Genomic DNA, 23,966 nt, shown 5'->3' on the forward strand with positions numbered 1-23,966 from the left:
TTAAGACTGCAGTGATTTTTACAGCGTATAACTGCTGTTATTAAAAATCAATAACTTTTTGCACATGTTTATGCTTACTGTGGATATCTTTCTATTTATGTAAAGTCAATATTATATACTGGATTAAATATATGTATGCGCTCCACTTTGATATTGATTATTTTACCAGCTTTTTGTAGCCATCAACAAGAATCTGTCATTAGTTTGGTGGCTTATTTGATCTGCACTGCATTTCTAAAGTGTCCACTTGTTTGCCTTCAGATGCAATTGCGTGGAGACATTAAGTCCATCTTTTGTGTATACAACATCTTCAACTCTTCTGAGAAGGATTTCCACATAGTTTTGGAGTATGTATGTTGAACTTTTTGACCTTTTTTTTCCCTAGCGGTCCTCTTGTGAGGTCAGACACTGATGTTGGATGAAAAGCCTTGCTTAGTCTCTGCTTTAATTCTTTTCAATGGTATTTAGTTTTCGTTTTTGAAGTCGGGACTTTGTGCAGGCCAGTCAAGATAATCCCAAAATTTGATTGCTCGAACTGTCCAACATGTTTTGTTCTGCTTAGTTTCACTGGAACCAGGGAGCCAAGGAATGCTCCTGATAAAACGGCCAAACCCAGACTTGTCCATTGTCTTGTCAGAGGGGCATGATTCATTACTACAGAGAACACTTCTATTGAGTGTGCTTTACATGTCTGCATCTGATGGCTTGGTTTTGGGGAGTCAAGGACTTGGAAATCCAAAACATTATTTTATTTTTTATTTTTCTACATGAATTCATAATTACAAGGTCAAACTTAATGACGGTCATCTTCGTGTTGCATGTTTCTAACTGCCTGACCAAAACTGCACACGCTTTTAATGGCTCTTTCTCACAGGTCACACTTACACACTCAGGTCAGGAATTGAAGAATAGAAAGAAAGAAATAACACAACAAAAAAAAAAAAATGAAAGAAAAGAAAAAGGAAATGTGATCACAGGATTTGCAGGCCGGCACTATGTAAGCAACACCAGGGTTGGAGTTTGGTTGACACTCATTCCCTGGTGCATGCCAGCGCTTGTGTCAGCAGGAGAGGCTCTAAAGTGGAGACACAGGAGAAGCTCCTATCCATTCCCAATCAGAGAATGTAACATAAGTCATGAATAAGTGTGTGTGTGTGTGTGTGTGTGTGTGTGTGTGAGTGTAGGGGGGAAGTTAAAGGGGAGGGGTGTTGTTTGCTGTGAATGTCCACGAAAATTTACCACAGCATAAAATGACCATGCTACATATTTAGCTGATGTTGACACGACTTCCTCCATGAAACATGAAGCTTTCATTCTGCCTACTTCATCGCGGCCCGCTATCCGTTCCAACGCACCCATTTTACGACGACTGTGTTCTTGAAGATCTACAAAGGGGGGTTACTCGTCAGTTTGAAGCTAAACCACTGCCACTCTTAGCTAATGCCCCCTCTACATATCTTGGTCCCCACTTCATAAATATAAGAGAAGGAAAAAAAAAACAAAAGCTCTTCTTCTGCTTTCAGAATAGGTCAGGGACTGGGTTAAGCTTCTGTCAATGTTCAAACACATCCCAGCAGAATAGTATCTCTGTTACACCAGTGGCCTAATCCGCCACTTGAAGAGCAATTAAAAGTTTAGCCCTGACTTTAAAAAAGTAACCATGTGTGATCTTTTTTTTTTCTTCTTCTTTTTTTCCTGTGGGCCTGTTTTTTTGGCTCCGTTCATGGGTTGAATGCTAATAGGAAAGTGCTATCAGTGGCTCTCTTCCAAAGACGTCCCTAAAAACGTGGAGGAGCAAAAGACAACAGGAAAGTTGACAAAGTAGGAAAATGTATCTTTGAAAGGAAGTTTTCTAGCAGCATCTATGAGGAGAATTTTTTTTTGTCTAGTAACAGCTTCTTTTTACGGCAAAATGGTGAAATCATCATACGGTTTGTGTTTAGGATTTTCCTCTCGTTAGCCTAGCCCCACTGAAACATATGCATGTGTCCGACTGTTTCTCCTGCCAAACATGCCAATAAAGGATCGATAAGACTGAAGAAAAGCAGTGGAGAAGCACTGAAGGACATTCAATTGATCTGTGTTCTGTCAGTCCATAAAACCACCACATGGTAAAACGGAAGGGTAAGATCGACAAGGGAGTGCTAATAGCATCATCAACTCTGACAGATGGCGTGTTACCCATCACGATTGTCATTAAAGTATTTTTAAAGGTGCTTAAAAATTATACTATCTGGCTCTGTGCCAGTCTTTATCGCATGACCTCGCACCTTGCTGACATAATTTCAATTGAGAGAGTATGGCAATCAGGTTTACCAATCCTTCTGTCTCCGTTTCTGTTGTTGTGTAATCTGCTACTTTGATGAGCAGTCACTCTGCGAGGCTGAAAGCAGTTTTGAAACTCAGCAGACAAGGACGAGACCAAAGACAGTCATTTCAGATTTTTTTTTTTTCCCCAGCTTTTGTTCTTTTTCTTTCTTTTCTCCTGGAGTCTCCTGGTATGTTGTTCCCGTTTCCCCTCATTACGGTGTCAGGTTCCAGCTTAGGGAGGAACGACCTACGAGGAATGTTGCACAGAGGAGTTGAGGGTTGAAGAAAAACGGAGGAACATTAAGACGTGCACCGGAGCTTGACAGGGCCAAAGCTATTGGCCGGGCTAAAACACGATACCTGAGACTCAGCCAGTAGTTTCGCCTAACAAAGCTAAAGCGAGCTCCTCCACCGACAATCTCACAACTTACCAAACCATACATTAAGAAAAGATAAATCCAGGGCACCTGAGAGACCATCTACAATGCCTCCCAATAGTTTATATTTCCTGAACATTACTACATTTGATCAAGTTTTAACCATGAATATAGCATTTCAAAAGGACGTTATGTGTTAGACCAAGATAACTCACCATTGTAATATGAAAATGGATTGTGCTGTGGGATTGTTTACTTTTGATATTGATAGGTAAGTCGCTCAGAGCTCATGGAACTAAAAGAAAATCTTTAAATGGGTAAAAAAAAAACAGACTTATGATCCGGTACAACCACTGGGCCTAAATGTATATTTTGTGAGAATCTATGGCAAGTATTGAAAGCTTGTGCTCGTAGACCCCCTCCATAAGAGAATGTAATTGATAAGTTTTTCATTTTACTTCACAATTATCCAATATTTTTGTCTGTCAAATCAATTTCCAGTGAAGTGCGTATAATGTTGTGCGTATAACCCACTCGTTATTTGGCTGCTGAGTCGTCCACAAGAATCAACATTCTGTTCCGTAACGCCCTAATTTACCACAGCTGGGCGGAACCCAAATCGAACTTGAATCCACCTTGATCAGATTCCAATTGATTAACCATCAGTTCAGCCTGAGGGCATTTGTCTCATTTATCACTTCAGTAACAATATATCTCAATATCTTTTGCGACTCCCCAGCCCTGGAATTGCACCAAGTTTTCTCTTGCACTTAAACAGGCAAAAGCAATTAGATTGAGCCAATTTAAGATCCCTGCAAGTATGTTGTTTTTGTATGTCATGGCTATTTGGCTCCCTCTTACTGTGTCTCAGGTGGTGTATCAGGTCACCGCCTGGTTGCCCATTAAAAATGAAACACGGGTTCTTAATTACCGACTGGCACTTTTGGCAATCATGCCGGCACTCGTGTGTCGCTGCCCTCCGTCGTCACTCTCTCCATCTCTCTTTGGCTCCCCTCGTTTTCAATTGGCCTCTTTATCTCCCGGTCTATCTTGCTTGCTCAAGCTCCCCTCCTCCGCATCCCTTCATTTCTCTGGGTTGACTGCAATAACACACTGGACCTGCAGTTTATGTTTGCTCCTCTCGCCCCAAGTCCAACCCAGCCACAATTACTTCCTGTGGTTCACGGTAGTGGGTCACTGCCATCTGCCAAAGGTATTTACAGCTGAAATTACACACACAGTGTTTTCATACCAGTTCCATTATCCTTCATTTCATCCGGAGGGTCTGTTGAAGGTAGGCCTAATTACAAACCCATGCATCAAGTGAGAACGGACGACAGGCCGGCTAGTACACAAACACAGCTACTTTAGCCCACAAACTCTTTTGTTTCATTGGGGATTCTGCATAACATGCACAATGTAGCACATAACTGTAACGTGAAGGGGCGAGATAAATAATTTTCAGCATTTTCTAGAGCTAAAAATCTTAAAAGTACAGAAACACTTCGGGAAAACAGCTTTCACTGCAATTAGAGCTGAAAGTCGTTTAGTGTATGTATCTGCCAGCTTTTCGCATCTAGACGTTGCCGTTTTTCTCAATTTACTTTGCAAAATAACTCTGCCTCGCTTTTAACTGGGTGAAGAGCATCTGCAAACATCAATTTCCATTTTTTTATGCCACTGATTGTAAATTGTGAAAAGTTGTTCTTTTCAACAACTTTGTCATTTCAAAAATCCTTACATTTACACGGCATAAGGAGATTTCAATAAAAAAGTCCCGCAAAAAAAAAGGTGTAAAAGGTGTGAATACTTTTGTAAAAGCACTGTACGATATTGATGAGCAATGGCTGGCGTGCCACAAGACATACTTGACCTCAAACGTGCTGCACAGACCAAATAATCATCATAACTAGCGTCGTAAGGAGACAGAGTGTTTCATGCGTGAGCGGTGTGTGTCAACCTTCCAAGGTTCACCAGCAGACAAAAGAAGAAGCTGTGGTTAAAAACAGATAGCTGCTGAAAGAGGACAAACATTTTGTTAGGACGGGAGGGAAATGAAAATTAAATCCAAGAGGTCATTCACTGTTGACACGACTGGCGCAGCGCTGTTTTTATTGGCTTCGGGTACCTGTGAGACAGGCAGCACATGTGTTTTGCCTCAAGCGTCCAGGAAATAGGCTGGTTCGAGGTTCGGCCACAGCTCCCTATAAAACCTGTGGCTAGTTTACATTGTTCAGTTTTGATGAATTTGCCCAGTCCTCTCTCCTGGTCGCCACAGCTGGACGTCAGTCTGAGGGAAATTTCGCGACCTCTGAGAAATGCTTTGGCATCTGGTAAACATAAAACGGCGGGGTGCTTATAAGTAAAGAAAGCAGTACATAAAAAAATAAAAAATGCTAGCTTGTCTATGAAAGGAAACAGCATCAGGTCCAGGTGAAAAAGTTCCAGAATCTGCGGCTATTTATTTTCAGCGGAAATGTAATCAGATAGAGTCATGATGACGTTTCAGTTTGTCCAGATGGCTTGTGTTTCGGTCTGCGTCGTTGCTTAAATGGCCGGCGTGCGAGCAGTGCAGAAACCTCTGGTGGGAAGAAGGATAGGAAACTAAAAATGGAAACTCACAAACTCAAAAAAAGGACCATCATATGTTGAGTTGTCAGCAACTACGTGCAAAATAACACAATAATTGCTCATCAGTTAACCCAGTCTGTTAATATTTGGACATTTGAACATCCTTAGAGCAGCAAAAGTCCCGTTGCCAGGTCTCATTCTGCATGGCAGAGTAAGATATTTTTTTTTGACTTGAGTGTGACACTTTCTAAATTGACTCTTACCGTTAATATTCAAGAGAAAGACTGAAAGAATCAAATTGGTCATGACAACCTGACAGTTGCATGTGAATTCATACGGCTTGCCAAGCGACACGATTTAGCCTTTTCCTTTATTTCTAATCTCAATCCTCAGACATTCGCATAAAATCTCAAATCGAAATAAAGTAACTTTTTATGTTATTCCTTTATCTAAAAGAGCAAGAAGAGAAGGATCAAAGGTTGCTTTGCAGTTGATCGAGGCTGCAGATTCTAATCCAAAGCCTTTGGCAATCTCTGCGTGAACCCTATTTCTGGTCTGCAAACAAATTAGCTTTTTTTTCCCACTTTTATTCTGTTCACTCTTGCTCTCCCTCCGGAGAAAGCAAGTGAGGAAATTCAGGTGAATCAAACCTGTTTGTTCATTTCTTTTTCTTTTTTTTTTTCTCCCTTCTTGTCAGGTTCTTTTTCCTTTTTCCCAAACTCAATTTTCCCTCATTGTGCTCCACCTCAAGTACTTTTCTTTCATTGCAAGTTACTGGCAATTCATTAGGTGAAATTAGGTGTTTCATTAAAAATTGGTTTTTCCTATAAAGCGAAGTCACTCAGATTGAATCTGGTCATCGAAAAAAAAAAAAAAAAGCCCAATTTTTCTGCTTAGACAAGCTGGAAGATTTGTTAGAACACACCTCACACTTAACAAATGTTTTGGAGAAATACAGTACAACCAAACAAAAACAAACAAAATGTTTCCGTGTCATCACAACTCTTTTTTTTTTTTTCAGCGTTATTACACCTATAGTGATCAGTTTTTCATACTGGCCTCCGCTTCTATTATACAACAAAATGTTTGACTAGCCAAGTGAAATCTGCATGAATATTTATACCAATTCATTTGTTGAGTGTTGATTGTAATTACATGGAAACATGATTTATTGCCAAGATTGCCGTGCTAGCCAGCCAGCCAGAGAAACAGAACTGGGGAGAAATAGATAAATAAATTAAAATTTCGCATACACACGCATAGAGCAAAAAAAAAATAAAAAAAATTCCCACTGGACTGAGAGGAAAAAAAAAATCATTAACAAGCTCACACAGTATTAGCTTAGCTGAGTACTTTTACAGTAAGTATCCCAAGGTGATAAAAAAACAACAAAAAAAAACATCAAACCTTAGTCACATGTCAACAATTGATGTTCCTATATTTATTTATATTAACTACACGTAGAAGAAGAACGTAGTTTGATCTTTTCATACCAGCCTACGTGTCTCCATGCAAGTGGGGGCTCACCATAGCAACAGTCGACTTGTGGCAGCTGAAGAGCGTAGCATCTTAGCCTACCAGGCACCATTAAATCCAACGAAAGTAATAAAGAAAACACAGACTTGATGTCGGCTGAAATGGTTACAGAGGACAGAGAAAATAGACATCAGTTCGTGAATGTCTCCTCGTCATTCCTATTTATATCGAAGGAAGTGTTTGTGCCGCAGAACTGCTACATGGAGTTGGAAAAAAAAAAAAATCGAAGAACTTCCATGCGTCACGCCCTTCAAATGCTGGACGTCCATGTACGTCTGTTTTTGGTTGATTCAGATCAGCTGCAACCAAATGTTCACATGTTGTTTACGTTGACAGCCAAGCTAGAGTTGGCACTGCAGGACAGCTAGGTGCCACAGGACGCTAGAAAAGCTAGAAAAAAAACTTGAGCTGCACCTGTGGATCTCCTTTTTTGCGGATAGTTCTTATCGGTCATTCTTTATATTTAGATTGGCAAGAAGAATACCTGGAAAGGTAGGGTGATTTGATCAGCCCTTAGCAACTTCTTAACATTTACAGATCAGTAGATGCCTTTATTTACATGCTTTTTTACCTTTTACCAGAGTTTTCAGATCAGTTACACAGAAGACAATTGCACCCTTTTCCGTCTTTTTCCAAAATAGAGTTCTCTCAAGGTGACTGAGCAGTGTATGCCACCACAACTAGGGTTATACAGCTTTCTGCCAGTTATGAGATCTTTGGGTCGAACTTTATGTTTCAGGCCCCCTTTAAGAGAGTCCTTTCAAACATACCTCTCCCTGTAAAATCTAGTGAACGGCAAAGAAAACCCATCTACCGTGTACCAATTTAAATTGCAGTCACTTGAGGCTAACCGTTTCATCTTCTTCAGGTGAGCGAATTAAGGGAACAAATGTGCAATGGTGCTGGGGAGAGCATTTTTGAGTAATGAGCCTCTGCCCCATGTTATACTCTCATGATTGAACAAGGAAACACGGGTGACAGTGGGGAAGAGAAGGATTGCGAGCGGATGGATCCGCAGTCCGGCAAGGTGCACGCACATTTGCGGCAGCGGAGGCGAGCTCCGACAGTGTTTGTGTCTAATTAATGAATGGCAGCAACAATTTGTTACGCCATTTACTGCTATAATGACCAAACCGGTTCTTTCATTCCTCACTTCATGTTTATTCCTCCAGCTATCATTCCTCCGTGCCATTGCCTTTGTGCTGCTTCTGACAGGGAAATGAGAGACACAGGAAGAAAACTAAGCAGGCTGAGACAGTGAGGAACAGGCCTCGGTCTCGTGATACGCTGTTAGTGCCTAACAGCGGATGTTGTTCAGTAATGTGCTCAAGCAGACCGCATGTAATGACAGCTTGAACCTACCTCTTACCTAGCTGAACCTTTTGTGTGGTAACGTGGCAACAAGTGGCTCTGCCTGTTTGTATGCGTCCGGGGTTAGCCTTGTAGTTTCGTTTTCTGCTTTCAAATCAGGTCTTTCTTCTTACTTTCAGTGGGCAAATTAGTTTGATAAAAACACTGAGGTCATTAGCCTCCATGTCTTCTCGGTTGCCTAGGTTTAGCATAGCTTAGTTTTTTTTTGGGGGGGGTGGGAGTTTATTGCTAAGGTTTTTGGTTAAAAGTCAGCTGTCTTAGTTGATTCCTGTGGAAATCAGGACATTTGTTGTTGTTATTTAGGCCAGCTTATCTGTAGTTTTAACCATTAATAGCCTCCCATTAAAACCTAGCCTATACATTTTTGCGCCTCCTTTGGCCCCCCTTTTTCACCTAGATTCCTGGCATCCCCTCCTGAAAAGCCCATGTCTGATTTTCAGCGGCCCCGACTTCCCCAAAATCATATCTCGCTAAAAAGACAAACACAGCTAAAAACAGTCCCTATTATAGTGACCCCCGGACGTTTGGTTTCTCTTGTAGCCGTTTCGTCGAGTGACCTTCTCGGTGGTGAGCCAGCCCCAGGACCCTCACCAGCAGGGATCGCTGCAGAGCTGCTACGACAGTGGCCTGGATGAATCCGAGACACCCAGCAGCAAGAGCTCTTCGGGCCCCCGGCTGGGCGCCCTCCCCCTGCCCGAGGACAGCTACGAGAGGACAACGCCGGATGGCAGTGTCGGTGAGGCAGAGCACATGGAAAATGGTAGGGGCAAACACTGAAAGGAGGTTAAGAACCCGCTAAGTCATAGGAAGCACACACGCACATACTGGGCTACAGGTTTCCCATAGGGGCGTTGGACGGTAGTCAGCACCACAAACAGAGACAGAAACGTCTCTAATTCACGCTTATCGTTGCATCAGGTGAGGTGCGCTTTTTGGCGTTGGGATCTAGCAGCAGAGGACGTAGCAGATTTTTTTTCCTTTTCTTTTTATTGAGAAACATCAGACTTGTCTGATCAAAGGAGCAACATAAGTCATCCTGTATTAAACTAACCCCCCTTTCTTGTCATTTTGGATCCTTTTATCCTATTGTAAATTAACCCAGCGCTGCATCATGAAGAATTTACAATTCCCATTTAAGTCCCTTTCTCATGTAGATGAGCTTTTCTATAAGATATCTCCATCTTGCCCTGCGTCCTTTAAGGGAAGCGGAAAAGGGGCACAGCAGGGAGCCAGAACTCATCCGGAATTGTTTAGAAGCTATACAGACAACTGGCGCACTGATTCGCAATGCACGTTTGGCTCGCAGCTCTTCTGAAAGCATTCAGTTTGCCCCAGTTGAGAGAAAGATATCCATAGATGCATATGCGCGTTCATATGTGTGTGTGCGTGTGTGTGAGTGGTTGTGCAGTAAGCGATGAGGGTAATGGTCCCATTCATAGTGGAGGAGTCTGAGGCGACTCTTAACAAGGAGTAGCTGTCTTGAGAGTGCTAAGCCTAAGTGCAGAGGCTTTTCCACCAGAGCTTAGCGAGTGATATTCAAATGGCTTAAAGATTCATATCCTCCCTGGCAAAAGATTGAGATGTCACACTTGTAATGGCAGATCTGCGTGGTTTGTCACAAGTCAAACGTATTCTCAAGGCCAAAAAAAGATTACTTTACCCTGAGGGAATTACTGAGTAACTTATTGGCTATTAACTTGGAAGAACACTGACCCTATGCTCAAGATTTGGCTTTGATGTGTACTTGTGGACGGTATTTACTTATTTATTTTTCAAGTGGCTTGTAAAATTTCATGTTTACAGTAGGCTTGGAAATATGAAAAAACATTTTTTAGTATAGCTATCCTTTTAAGTGACTCAACTGAGACAGTCACCAGCAGTGGTAAGACTGTCAGATTGCAACCATGATCAGCCCTGTCAGTCAAATCCGCTCTAGGAATTAAAATAGCATAAACTGGAAACCAAACAGATCCAAAAATAGCATGCTGTATACAGAGTACATTGTATATACAAAGCAAAATCTAACGGCATAAATACATCCTAAAGTTGAAGTTGCAGCACCTTTCTAAAGTATTCACCCTGCTTGAATATTTATACATTTTGTCACACAGCAACCATAAACCTCAATGTTTAAGTTGTTTTTTTTTTTTAGAATTTTTTTTTTTTTAGAATTTTAGGTAATAGGCCAACACAAAAAGCATCAGGTAATTGTAAAACCTTGTCAGATTTGGACTTCCACCTGAAGTTTTAGGTCTGGCAAAGAAACAATCAGTCCAGAGTCCTAAGTCTGAGATATGGAGAATCTTCAAAGTCATGGATTCATTTGTGTTGGTTTGTTACACAAAAAACGCTGAAGTTCATAGTTGCGTTGTGACAAGTTGAGAGAAAAATCAAAGGATAGGATTACTTTTGCAAGTGTCTGTATGAAATTTGTAGTTTTTTCTCACCAGACATGTACCACAATGTCATTTTCAAAATCTTTTGAGAGGAAACGGTGAAGAATCCCAAAGAAGCAGATGAGATTTGCTGGAGAAAATAATTTAGGTCAGTTTGAGAATCTGCCCTCCATCCAAGAGAAACACCATTCTCCACTGGAGCTCGGTATCTGCAGAGGGATCGGCTCAAACTGCTCCCTCCACGTAGGTCCCTGCGGTTGCAGATGGCAAAACGGTGGAAGTTTGTATGGAAGTCATGGACGGCATGCATTTTTCAATTCTCATGCTTTCCAGAAAGCAGTGTTATCTGGAATCTGGTAGCCAGCAGGGTGGCTTTTTATCCCGACTATAAATATTTTCAAAATTAACGTATCGCGGCTGTAAAGTCTCTGTGTTCACCAAGAAAGCGTACGCTTAGTCTCAGAAAAATGCAATCATTGAAGATTAGGGCAAATATTGGCAAATTGCTACAGCCTCACACACAAAGCTAACTGTAGTCATTAGCGCTCCCCTACATGTGCTGTAGTCAGAGTTCACACAGCGCTGCTTTGCTCTGTGTGAGGCCTCCTTTGTGAAATTAGGAAACTATGGGGAAACGAAGTAGAACAAAAGTTAGCAGATAGCTTGCTGTGGTGCTTATTGCTAACACAGGGATCATTAGTGACACAGAAATGTAAGAGCGAGTTCCAGCTGCAGTTGTTTTTAGAGGACGGTGAAAAGCGTCTGTGTTGGCGTTCTTTTTTTTCCCTTCCTCTGCTTCGATCTCAAACCTTTACAACTTTTTAGCCGTCACAGAAGTCGAATCAAATAGGTGCTTCTTTTTGTTGTTGTTTTTCTGCTTCAATACGTTTGACTGCCGTTGCTTTGCATGCAGACAAAGGCGAAGGTCCCTTTCCTTTTTTTTTTTTTTTTTTTTGATTTTCGCCTTTTTCTGCCCTCCGACTCGCTTCCCGTTGACTGATGTTCAGAGAGTGTCCTCGAACAGTCGCCCTCCAGTGCAGCTGCACATAAATGCTCGCTCGCGAGTATCCACCTTTGCCTTTTCGCTTCCTGGGGGACGAACACACACAAAGACAACGCAGGCATACTGTTTGCCTGCCCCCCTCCTGATCCTTCTATTCTTTCAACCTTTTCACAAACGCACCCAGGGAGTGTTCGTTTTCTCTCTCTCTCTCTCTCTCTCTCTCTCCTTACTGCATTTACCAAGGTCAGGCTGAAAACGTATAATCGCATCTGTTAATAAAATCCAAACCTTTGATTTTAGGACTTACTTTGTTTGCTTTAGAAATGTTGCAGAGATAAAAGGAAATAGATTTTATTTCAGTAGGTGTGTAAGGCGGTCAAAAGCTGTAAGTCATACTGTTAGTAGATCTGCTGAACAAACATTTTTGGTGTAGTAACAGAAAATGTACCCATGGGTCATCTCAATAAAGCAGCTTAGAGTTGTACATCTCATATCACTACAGGGATAGTGTTACACTTCAGATATTTTTTCCACATAATTTTGACATACAATGAGTTTCCTGATGTGACATTTGTTGTCGATCGGTTGTTTTTGTGACAATTTTTCCTTTCGCTCAACTTTCCCTCTGATATGCTTTGAAGCATCACTTTCGAATAGCCAGCCTCTGCACTGAGAGTTCGTGGCTCACCCTTGTGGATCGTGTCAGTGTCTGTCGTGTCGTCTGTGTCTTCTCCATTTCCAGCATAAATAAGTGCTCAGAATATGTATTTCTATGCGTTTCATTTAACCTTTTAAAAATTGGATTATTGAAATAATGGTTTCTAACTGATTGAGATGCACCTGCATGTGTTGTGTTGCTCCTTTCCTCCATATGTTCCTCAGCGATGGTGTCTTTATTGAAGTCTTGATTTTTTTCTTACACACATATATATATATATATAATTTTATTTTCTTTTTTTGCACAGCTGGTCCCCCTCACTTATTCATAAGCTCACCCCGGAGCTCATCAGATATTCATAAACGCTGAGTGTTTGGAGTCAAACACCCCGATTAGGCCGTTCCGGAAGTCAAAGAGTCCTTCCAGATGTACACCGTTATCGGCGGGTCAAAGGCTCCTGCTCTGTTATTGATCTCTGCATCGCTGCGGGGGCTGGGGGTTTGGTGCGGGGCCGGGCGGTGGATTTTTCAATTTCTACCATGTTAGTTCAAGCACACCTCGAAAATAACACTCCGCCACGTCGCTCTTTCATGATGAGTGAGGCGTGTGAAGCGCTTCCATGCGCGAAGCGTGCGTGAAAACCGAGCTGCTCCTGGCACTGAAGATGTAATATAATTTCTCAGCACATCAGCGCAGATATGCGGTGTGCGCTATGACAGTTGCCGTAGGTCACACTGTCAAGGATTCTTTGCATTTGATCCATAGCATGCATCATTACATTGTGGGCTGCTTCTCTTGCCGCGTAGAAAAAGAAAAAAAATGGAAATACATATCGGTGTAACCTTCCACTTTGGTTTCGAATGCTTGTGCTGAAACCGGAGTTGAAATGGCCGTGTATGCTGGGCTGCCACTGGCTATGCCAAGATGAGCAAAGCTAATGCATCCCGTGTGGACATGTGCAAATCAGCTTCTTATTGAACTTCAGCCTAAGAGGGAAAACTTTCTTGGAAAAATGTACTGCCCAGGTTATTTGTGACTCCTTCTGATGACAGTGTACTGTGCACAGCTTCTCTCAGTATTATTATAAGGTGGAGTGCCACAGTTTCATAATGTTTAAGCAAAGACTTACAACATAAGAGCCAAAGTATTTACAACAGAAAAGCAACACTTAAGCCTACTTCTTACTAAGATGTTAGCACATATGAACCATTGGATGTATTTGTGATATTATTTGCAACAGATTTTTTTTGTTACTGCAAATTACACAGATCTGTTGTGTGTGAAGAAGGAAAAAAAATGCGTAGTTGTCATATTTTGTTCTTTGGCATCTCATTAAACAATTTCAAATTGTAGGAACACTGGGATTTAAATGTTTGCAGGTCTTAAAACCCCTTTATTCTTTCTTAAAGTGTTAGTTTTGATTCTCTAATCAGGGAGCCAATAGGTAAGAAAATAGTTACCTGTAGCGGAGAGATATCATATCAGTCAAATGGTACACGTCACTGTAGCTTGGTAGCTTTTGTTACGCCGTCGGTTTATTTTCATTCAGAAAGTTTGTGGTGAAATGATATATTTTTTGCATTTCAGGTAAAGCGAAGTGGTACAGATACTAGTCTGAACTGACCTTGTATTACTGGAAACCAGCCAATCAATGAATTCACTTAATTGGCACGCTAAGTTGAACGTCTAAGACAAATGGATGGTATAAATATTGTAGCTGATGGCATGCCCTGCTGGTTGCTAATCTTAGCATGCCTTCCACATCTCTCCACTGTTACCCCTCTGCACACACACACACACACACACACACACACACACACACACACACACACACACACACACACACACACGCACACATAAGACACACTATCTCCTTCCCACTTCTCCTGCTGAGAAAACTTGTGGTACCACAGGTGGATTACCAACAACATCATTTAGTGCTGCTGGCTAGCCAGTTCAGCAGAGTAGGACAGAGAAGTGGCACATCACAGCAGTCATCATCCCAGTAGTCGAGCACTAAGCATTTTTTTCTCCCCCCCCCGACATACTTGCTGGAAACTGAGTGGAGTGTTCGCTAAAAAAAACAAAAAAAAACATACATGTGAGGCAAGAACACACATGCTCCGTCACATGGAAACAAATGAGCTCTCGCTGCCGTTCGCACCCTTCATTCGGCACAACAAGGCACTCAATCATGTCGCAACTCCTTCAAGCTCCTAGCTAGATTACCACATTGTTGTTGTTCCTCTGTTTCCAAAGCCGCGGCCGCTGGAAGGCTGCTTAGTCTGGTTAATAATGCACGCGCGTGTGCCCGCGTGTTTGTGTGCAAGTCTGTTCATTAGGCAGGCCCAATTGTAGGGCCAGATGGCAAAGCGAGTCTGTTTAATTAAAACCATTCATATTTCAAGAGCGGAGCGGCAGCGAGCGCTGGTCTTAGGTCTGATTTCCCTCAAGTTTGGTGCAGGGATGAGGGGCCTGTTGGTATGCCCGTCGCCGCTCAAACGGAGAGAAGCGGCGTAGCGAGAAATCACCCAGCGGAAGGCGCGCACGCCCGCGCCATCAATCAGTATGTTGCACACAACTCCGCTCGCCCGTCGTCTTCCCCCCAAGGTTACAGCCCCGTTGTCGCGGCCAGGAGTAAAAACACCACATTGTTAATCGAGAAATTAAAAGCGGGGCAGGAATGAAAGAGCCGACAATCGGCTCGGCGCGCTGTGAAAAGGTTCGGAGGCTCGTGCGTTTTGCAGCGGGGCGTGCATTCTGCGCGTGTGACCGCAGTCATGGTTTTGTGTCTCATTCATTTCCATCTGTCCCCTTAGCCCTCAACCTTTATTTCTCTTTGTGATATCCTTAGGCGAGAGGCAACAGCAAGGGAGATAGAAATAACAAGAAAACCTGGAGAGATGATGTGAGAGAAAGCACTAGGGGGGAACGTAAAAAAGGGAAGCTAAAGGAACAAGAAGAAAAAAAGAGTGAAAGGGAACACACTGCACAGGAGCCCAGGAAATGGATTGAAAGATAGGAGGCTGGGAAGAGACCAGGAGATAGAGAGGACATTAATAGAAAAAGGAGTGAAATAGAGAATGGGATGCAAGGGGAAAAAAAAAAAAAAAACCTGAGGGATGGAGGTTACATGAGCGGAGAAGTTGCCAGCAGGGAGTGGTGGTTGACACAGGAGTGATTGATCACTGCTCAGCCGGAGCAGGCAGGTATTCAAATTATCCCCCAGTGTCACATCCACGGTCTCATCTTCCTCTCAGTCTCCCCACACGGGCACTGTGAAGTCCCATCATTGCAATCTTAACCCCAGTAGCATGGCACATTTGCGGAATGAAGCCGGAGAAAAGCACTGCGGCATTATTTATGCTTCCATTAAAGTGTAACACAAGCTACCTGCTCATTCACCTCACCCCGGTTACGTTGTGGCGTTCGGGGGTCTCGGAGAGGGGCTCTCTGATGACTTCGACACAACATGCAGGAGGAAGGAGAATGAATCTTGGTTTGATTTGCCGGAGGAAAACACACGAACAGAATTGCTCTGTCTGCTTTTTGAAATCACACAGTTGTTTAACCTTCCACCAACCTTGAAACTTGGGGACACTACAGAGCCGCGGATCTGCTTCGGCATTTAGATTATTTGAAGACCTATTTTTGAGCTTTTCTGTCCATGTCATAAATATATATACTTGCTTTGCTCAATGGTCTCTATAATGCTGGGTATTCAGTAATATTGTCTGTCTAACCTCTAAGGCCCTCACTGAACAGCTGTATTCATACTGAGATTAAATTGCACAGGCAAACTCTATGGACAATGTCTAAAGGGAATTATTTGCACTACGTTGCACTTAGGGATATCACAAGTAATAGTAAAGGGGGCTATTATTTGTAAGAAATATTGATAATCATGTTCTGCTTGGGAAAAAAAAGAAACGGATTGCTTTGGTCTATTGTGTCAAATCAGAATAAAACAAATGCACTTCAGTAATTGCTAAGTTTCACACATTGGAAGAAAAAAGTAAAACCCACAAAGATAAAAGCTGGTCATTCCATTTATGTCCTCAATAAAACCCTATTTTACGCTCATTTATAGGTTTGTAGTAATCTTTTGGAAGTCTCTCCAAGAGGTCTATATGCTTTAATGTTCAAAAAGGGGTTTATTTTTATCGCGCTGCATAGCGACTCCACCTCTTGCCACCTGCTGTCTGAAACGCTCCATTTAAGCTTCTGTCTCTTTAAGGACACCTGACAGAGATTATAAAAGCCATCAAGCTGCTTTGCAAACGCCGACTGTGAGGAAAGCGTTACATCAACGCAATCTGCTTTTATGGACTGTGTGCAAAAAGTAAATGTTGGTTCTGCTACTACAAAGCAGCCATGTTGTTTTTGAAAATACTTTTTTTTGTTGTAGTTTTTTTCAGAGGGGTTTCATTGAAGGTTGACAGTGGCATTTCCGCGTGGATGCTCAAACGAGCATTTCGTACCGGGGTGGATTTCCAGGGCGCAGTGGAGACATGACTGTGATTTCAATGAGGGCCTGCAGTCGTTTACACAGGCATGCGCGTTTTTGAGCCTTTTTTTTTTTTTTTTTTTTTTTTGGTGCAACGAAGCGGCGACTTGCAATTTGGCTCATTTCCAAATGACTCGGGCGTTGGTTCGATAAACCAAATGAAATCTTTTAGTTTTTTTTTCTTTTTCTTTTTGCTGTGGCTAAAATTTAGTGCACCCAAGCTTTTTTTTTTTTTTTTTTCTCGCCACTCTCTCTTTAGCAACGACATGCTTGTCAGTTGTAGTGCTAGTGTCTGAACCAGTGGGGTGGTCTTTGTCGAAGTCAATTAAACACCTCCGAGGTCACTCAGTCAAAGCCTCCCCACTGTCCCATCCCTGTCCCCCTCTCAGCTTCTTCTTTTTTTTTTCCCCTCTCCAGATCTCTCCCTCTTTAGCCAACTTCCTCTCTTCCTGGTTGTCATTAAGTTTCTTCTCTTTTGCTACAAAATCCGGTTAGGATTCCGTGCATGACCAGGACACGGAGTGGTGGGGAGGAGGGAGTCACATTTGCTTGAGCATGTTGGAACATCAGGTGTGCAGCACTGGGACGCAGCGGGTGTCCGTGTCTCTCGCTGTGTGTGGTCTATTGCATGGGAAAGGAATGCCAATAATCCTTTTTTCTTTTTTTTTTTTGTTTCTCACAAGCCGCAAGGACGTATTTGTTTATCGGAACGTGGGCCAAGCTTCCTTAATTTTTTATGTTTTTTGTACGTGTGCGCGCATATGCACCCTGTGTGGTGACTTCGCACCACATACGTGTCTGTACAATGAAGGTTTTCGCCCTTGTTTTTTTTTTTTTTTTTTTACTGTTGTTTTTCCCTCACTACAGGGAATTTAAAATCACAAACAGAATTCAGAAAAGAAAATAAAATAAAACACATTCAGGTGTAGACATGCTCTACAGGCCAATGCCAAGCCATGGCCGCTCATACATTCATTCATGCATAAAGTCAACAGAGCTGAGCTAGCTGGCGCTAGATCTGACCGATGCACATTAATGTGTTTTTTTTTTTTTTTTTTTTAAGTCTACATTTACCAGGTTTTGTAAAAGAAAGAAAGCAAAGAAAAAAAAGCCTTGTAATTGTGGACGTGAGAATGAGTTTGAGTGCCTTCATGACCTTTAAAGTCGAAGTTGCAAATCGTATCCGTGTGTCTGTGAATATGTATGAGCCGACTTGTTCATGTTATGTCTTCTCCTGTTCTTCTCTGGTACATAATGTTTACCTGGCTCTCAGCAAGTTCAACTTTGACCTTTTCCACCATCTACAACTTTCATGGTTAAGAATCTTCCTGTGACGTAGTTGAAAAAAAAAAAACCTCCACACGCACACATACTTACACAAATACAAATATCTAACATTTTTACATCTTTTTCTTTTTTTTTCATTTTTTATTGTGGGTTATCCCACATGTCCCTGTTTACAGAACAGCTTGCACACCCTTTCTCCATCAGACTGTAGACTGGCATTCCTTCTGGGGAACTGGATATGTTTTTTGTTTTTTTTCAGAAAACCCTTTACTTTGCCAACAGCGTCGGCTGCTACTGCTAATTGACAGCAATTACGTGGCATTATTTGGGAATTTGACATCATGTTTTTCTTTAATCGGACCGGTTTGATGACTCAAAGACACAGCTAAGCGCTGTAAAACTGTCAAAACACAGGCAACCAAATGCTGCCGGCTTTATGCGAAGAGCTAATGACTTTGTGTGTGCGTGTGTGTGTGTGTGTTTGCGTTTTTATGTGGAAGAATATCCTTGGTGTGTCTTTTGGAGTATATGACAGAAGGAGCACTCAACATTCAGCTGCTACAGGCAGAGCATGTTTCATTTTCGCCTGATAATGGACAAAATGGATGAAATTAAGAAGAAAGGAGATGCGGGAAACATAAACAACAATTAAAATAGGTGAAATGGCCATAAAACTGGAAACCTACAATTCACACATTTCATTTAAAACGGTTATCCAAACTTGAAAAATGAATCGTCTCCAAACTGGTTATGCCTGCCTTGGTGATTACAGCTGCTATAAAGTATTGTAGTAACTGGCAATGTTAAGGATCTTTACCCCTACTTCTCAGCAGAAGTGTTTAAATTCAATCAAACTGAAGGGTTTTAGAGCATCAATCAGATTTCTTGGATTTGACTAGGCCACTCCAAGCCTCTTTTTTTTAAGCTAGACGTTGGTGGACTTGCCGGTGTGCCTCAGATCATTGTCCTGTTACACACCCAGAGTGTGTTTAACTCTAAGGTTAGTCAACTAGTGGCCAGACATCCTGCCTTCACGACTGGATATTCAATAAATTGCAGCAAACCACTCAGACATTGAAGCAGCCAAATGTATGACTGTTTCTGACATGCTTTGTTTTACGCCGGAGGCAACTGGAGGTAACACCTTTCAAAAACACAATTTTGTTTAATCAGCCTACAAACAGATTAACCATCTTGGAAATCACCAGGATGTTTTTTTTTTCTTTACAAATTGCTAAATGAGCCCTTGTGTTCTTCTTTTAGTCCGCAGTGGCTTTTGCATAGGAAATCTCCCATGCATGCAATTTCCACCCAGACTTTGTGTTAGTAGAGAAAAACCAACACCCATACTGTACAAATGAGGAGTGCGACCTCATTGTGCTTTAGTCACAGCTCTGTGTTCTTTTATGACCTGTTGCGCTGGTTGTCAACAGGGTTTTTTGGAGTGAGTTTACTGTGCAGGCTATTTCTACGGAGGTTTACAAACTTGTTTCACGTTTTCTTCATTTCCTGATAATGACTCTGTGGTTCACTAGAGTCCCAGTGGCTTAGAAATGGTTTAGTGATTAATTATTTAACAAACTTGGGCGATAAATGTTTTACAAGGGCTGATTTAGACAACTTTTTTCTTTAATAAATGCAATCATTAAAAAAAACAAAAAACATTTTGCTAGCCAAGTTTATCTTTGACAATAGAATCGCTGTGACAATCATAAAACATTTAGCAAAACAAAACAAATGAGGGGAGATTGCTTTTTTTTACAGCCGTGCATGCGACACATTTTTTTTTCATCCTTTGGTATTGCAAACATAAACGACAGCTTGACCCGGCTTTGTTGTGGCTGCTAACAGCGTTTGCGTCTTGCACATAAGGAGAAACCTACCAACGATATTCTCTTTAATCCCTCAGCATGCGCACATTTAAACTTTGAAATTATTGGCACAAATCACACAGGATTAGAGAGCCAGAAGGGAGCAATTGGTCCAGAACTACTTCTTCTGATTCCATCGTAAGCGTTTTAAAAAAAACTAAAGAATGCAGATTTACAGTGGGACAGGATTGATAACATTTTAAATGAGAATATGGATTAGACAAAAGCCACAATGCAGAACGCAATGGTTATACTCTTTCCAGATTTGAAAACAAAAAGTTTTTATGACAAGTCACCTGCATTTCAGCGTCCAGTACTTTGCTGTAAAACAGTATTTTAGCATTTCATGCTGAATTTAAAACTCTTGTTTTAAACACTGTAAAAAACAATGTGATGTAACTTTTTTGAATTTGTATTATCTTGTCCTAATGAGGATATTGTATTTAAGTCGGTGTATTTTCATATTTTAAAGTATCGAGCACCTGGTCACTTTTAATGACGTTATATTCATACGCATTGTGTGTTCATGTAATATATTGTTTGAAACCAAACCTACCCAAGAGTATAAATAAGGTTGATTTCAAGTCTTTTGCTGTGATTCATCAGCGTATTAACAATCCTGTCCCTTCAACAGTTTATACTGGCCACACATTGGCATTTTGTTCCAACTTTCTTCCGTTACATACTCTGTAGAAAACCATTTGTTACCCTGTTTACTAATTGTGTATAATTTCCCTTTTTTTTTAAGATGGATTTAGGTGCATATCCCAGACAAAACAGCATCCAGTAACCATCCAGATTTGAACCTTAAATATGGGAGACATAAACCATGTGTTAGTCTCTGAGGGAATTAGAGAGAGCGGTTTGATTTCCCCTCGTAAAGTTCCTAGATCATAACGAGCATCCGGAAAAAGCTGGTGAGTGAAAGTGAAAGTCTTAGTCAGCAGATATGCTATTAATCCTTAATTAAGTGCTCATAGACCGAATATTGGATAGTTAAGAGGTTTGCAGAAAGGAAGATATGCGTGTTTGCTCAAGCGTGAAGGCATAGTGAAATTGCACGTGCAATCCCCCCCCTACACACGCACACACACACACACACACATGAATGTGACTCCAAGCAGGGGATGCACCAAAAAAGTACAACCACAGCCCCACTAGAACCCGTTCCCTCTCCATTACTCGTCTTGCCTCTCAGCTCCTCCCCGCTCTTTGCCTTATAAAAATAGATGAAAGCATGTAACAATGGAGGGAAGGGTGGGGGGGGTTATCCTCCTGTGTTCTCCCCTCTCTCCGTCTCCCTCTCGCCCGCCCTCCGTCTTTGAGGACACCGTTTAATGCGTCTCATATGTTTTGGAGGAGCGGGGAGGGAAGAAGACGGGGCGAGTAGGAGGTGGGTTGAAGGGACGTACGTGGTGAAGGATTAAGGTAAAGAGCAAACACAAAGAGGTGAGACTCTCCGGCATGGCCCGTGGCGGTTGCTTTCACGGTCTCCCCGCGACGCACGCCGTAACCTTTGACACCGCTAGTGCTCGAGGGCTTCATAACAGCATGTGCACGCATCTCTGTGTGCAGGAGGCTTAGCACACACACACACACACACACACACACACACACACACACACACACACAAAAATAAGAGCTCACTAATACTTTGGCATTAAGATTTTGCAAGTGCACCCACCTGGAGGGGCAATATCTCCCTGAAAAATCTACTTGTGAAGGAATGTTATATTGACTTCCCTTAAGCTGGAATTTTTCAGGCGATTATGCTCAAGGATACAGTGAGTCACCAAGAGTCACACTGTGCATGTATCAAAGAATAAATCCCCTCCTCCCCCAGTTTCCAAATCCAATACTGCACGTTTTTTTCTTTTTTTTTTTCAAATTTAAAAGGAAATGGCATGCTATGTATTTTTTTCATAACCCTGAACAATCCTTCTCAGTCACAGAGTGACTTAATGCGCTTTTTGAGAGACCTCTGACTAAGGCCTTTCCATTTATTCTGTCCATTGTAACCGTTTCCCTGGCTACTTCGAGGCATGAAATCCTCGCAGCTGTAGGCATTAGCAGCATGCATGTTTTATGGGACTCCGGTCGACGTTGCTTAGGTTTGCTTTTTGCGTCGAGAGGCCGAAAAAGAGATGAGACGCGTCGCTGTGCATTGTCGACCTATTTAAAGCATGGTTTACGGCCGAACCACCCTTCAAAATTAAAAAAAAGGGCCACGGAGCATTTTTATTGTCTGACAGATGCAAGATTTTATTTGTAATAACCTCTTTGCTGATAAAATTTTTTTTTTTTTAAATGCATTTTGCTGCTTGATAAAAATCCTTAAAAACTTTTGGAGCGCCTAGTAGAAAAAAAATCACAAGTCAAAGCTTAAAGTCAAACTAGAGCAAAGCCAAAAGTAATAGAGCATTATGGTTTAAAAAACAGAAAGAAAGAGGAGAACAGGTTTGGTTTGATGCAGTAATAGTTTTTTTTTTTTCCAACCACAACTGACAGACAAAACACAAGGTGTTCTCCAAAAAGGCTGTTTTTGTAATGCTATAAACTATCTTTGATCTGTAGAAAGTCTCCACCAAGCAATTTTATGAAAAAAAAAAAAAAGAACACATTCTGACATGTTTAAAAAGTTGCTTTGGATCCGCCCCTGAAATAGAGATGAGCTGAGCACAAACCACCCAAACTTTACATTAATGAGCAGATAATTTAGCTATAGTAGCCTGGTTACAACATTATACAACTAAACGTAAGCAGTAAACTTTATATTCATCCGTGAAGTCAATTAATTGTTAGTGATTTATTGGATTTTCCACAATTCTCAGCATAAAGCTAACACTTTGCACTTAGCGCTCAGTTGCAATCATGCTAGCTATGTTGTGATAGATATTCTGCGACTTATAGTTGTGCCTATGCGTGTAATTATTCTAAAACATGAATAATTACCCATGCTTTAGAATAAAACATGGATAATTATTCATCATTTTGCTTTATTTTTGTCTTTATAGTTTCATTAGATCTGCCAGAGGCAGACATCTTTTTCCTTGTGTAGAAATGTGGTTTATCTGTCAACTAAATTTGATGCATTTTCTTAAGCAGCTATCTTCCTTATAGATATTTCTTACCTTCAGGTTAATAGTTCCTTCTCCTCTTTCTCCTTGAGGGTTTTTTTCCCCCAGTTTTTTTTTCTTTAAAGCCTAAAATGAAATGTCACCAACAGAACCCCTATAGTAGAGAGGGGGGGGAAAAAAGGGCTCTGCTGACAGCTCGGGAATTATTTTGGGGGGAACCACGCACCATTTCACTCTCCTGCTGGGATGAAATTGCGTTTACATCCAGTTATAGAAGTCCTGAGTCAGCTTTGAGCTCCAGAACTTGACAGTTTTTTTGTTTTGTTTTTTCCCTCCCTCGAATGAAAGTTAACTCCACCACATGCCTCCTTGTAATCTCACCTCCCCCACCATGCCTCCAGGTGCGACTTCGCCCTCCCTCCTTTCTTTTCACCAGGTCAAAGAACGAGAAACAAACAGAACAAAAAAAAAAAAAAAAAGACAAGAAAGATTCCTTCCGCCTGAGAGTGCCACTTGCCGTGGCAGCTGGCCTTTATATCTGCAGTCACCTTACAAAGCAAACACTCTTAATGACCGCGTTGCTGTCGGTGACGGTGAGGAAGGACCAAAGTGGCACCCACAAGCCCTACATTTGAACCACAATAGAAAAAGCGCCCGACAGCCAAATCACATCATCGCAGAAGTAACGCGACACCGAGCGCAAACAATGGCGGTAAATGCAGCTTGGATTTGATGAGGGAAGGCCAGGTGAGTTGTTTTTCCCACCCCACTCCCCTCACATCGCCCCTGCCTCAACCCAGGGGTTTACAAAAGATTAACCCTTTAAACAAAAGCAGTCAGGGCACACCTGTTTTCGTACACTTGTGGCAAAGGGTGTGATTCCTGGCCTTTTTTGTTTGTAGTCCTGCCAGGAGACTAATGGCTACCTCGAAGGCTAAAACCACAGCATTTATCTTGTCTGTAGCCCAACATAACCCTGAGGCAATCACCTTAACATGGATT

At 41.8% G+C, this 23,966-nt stretch overlaps 1 protein-coding gene across 6 annotated transcripts in view; it reads left to right on the top strand.

The window, feature by feature from the left end:
- pcdh7b (protocadherin 7b) overlaps positions 1-23,966 on the top strand; it is a 127,856-nt gene that overhangs the window by 53,877 nt on the left and 50,013 nt on the right. For 2 of the 6 annotated variants that reach the window (XM_017310480.2, XM_008435473.3), the window contains exon 2: positions 8,706-8,901. The exons of 2 other annotated variants lie outside the window; for them this stretch is intronic. In XM_017310480.2, coding sequence (XP_017165969.1) covers positions 8,706-8,901 — 196 coding nt within the window. Of the gene's footprint in view, positions 1-8,705; positions 8,926-23,966 lie in introns of all 6 variants that reach the window. 2 more of the 6 variants (XM_008435475.3, XM_008435472.3) reach the window with 1 other exon arrangement.

The sequence above is a fragment of the Poecilia reticulata genome, chromosome 18 (assembly GCF_904066995.2).
Source record: "Poecilia reticulata chromosome 18, P_reticulata-male-v2, whole genome shotgun sequence".
NCBI classification, from domain to species: Eukaryota; Metazoa; Chordata; class Actinopteri; order Cyprinodontiformes; family Poeciliidae; genus Poecilia; species Poecilia reticulata.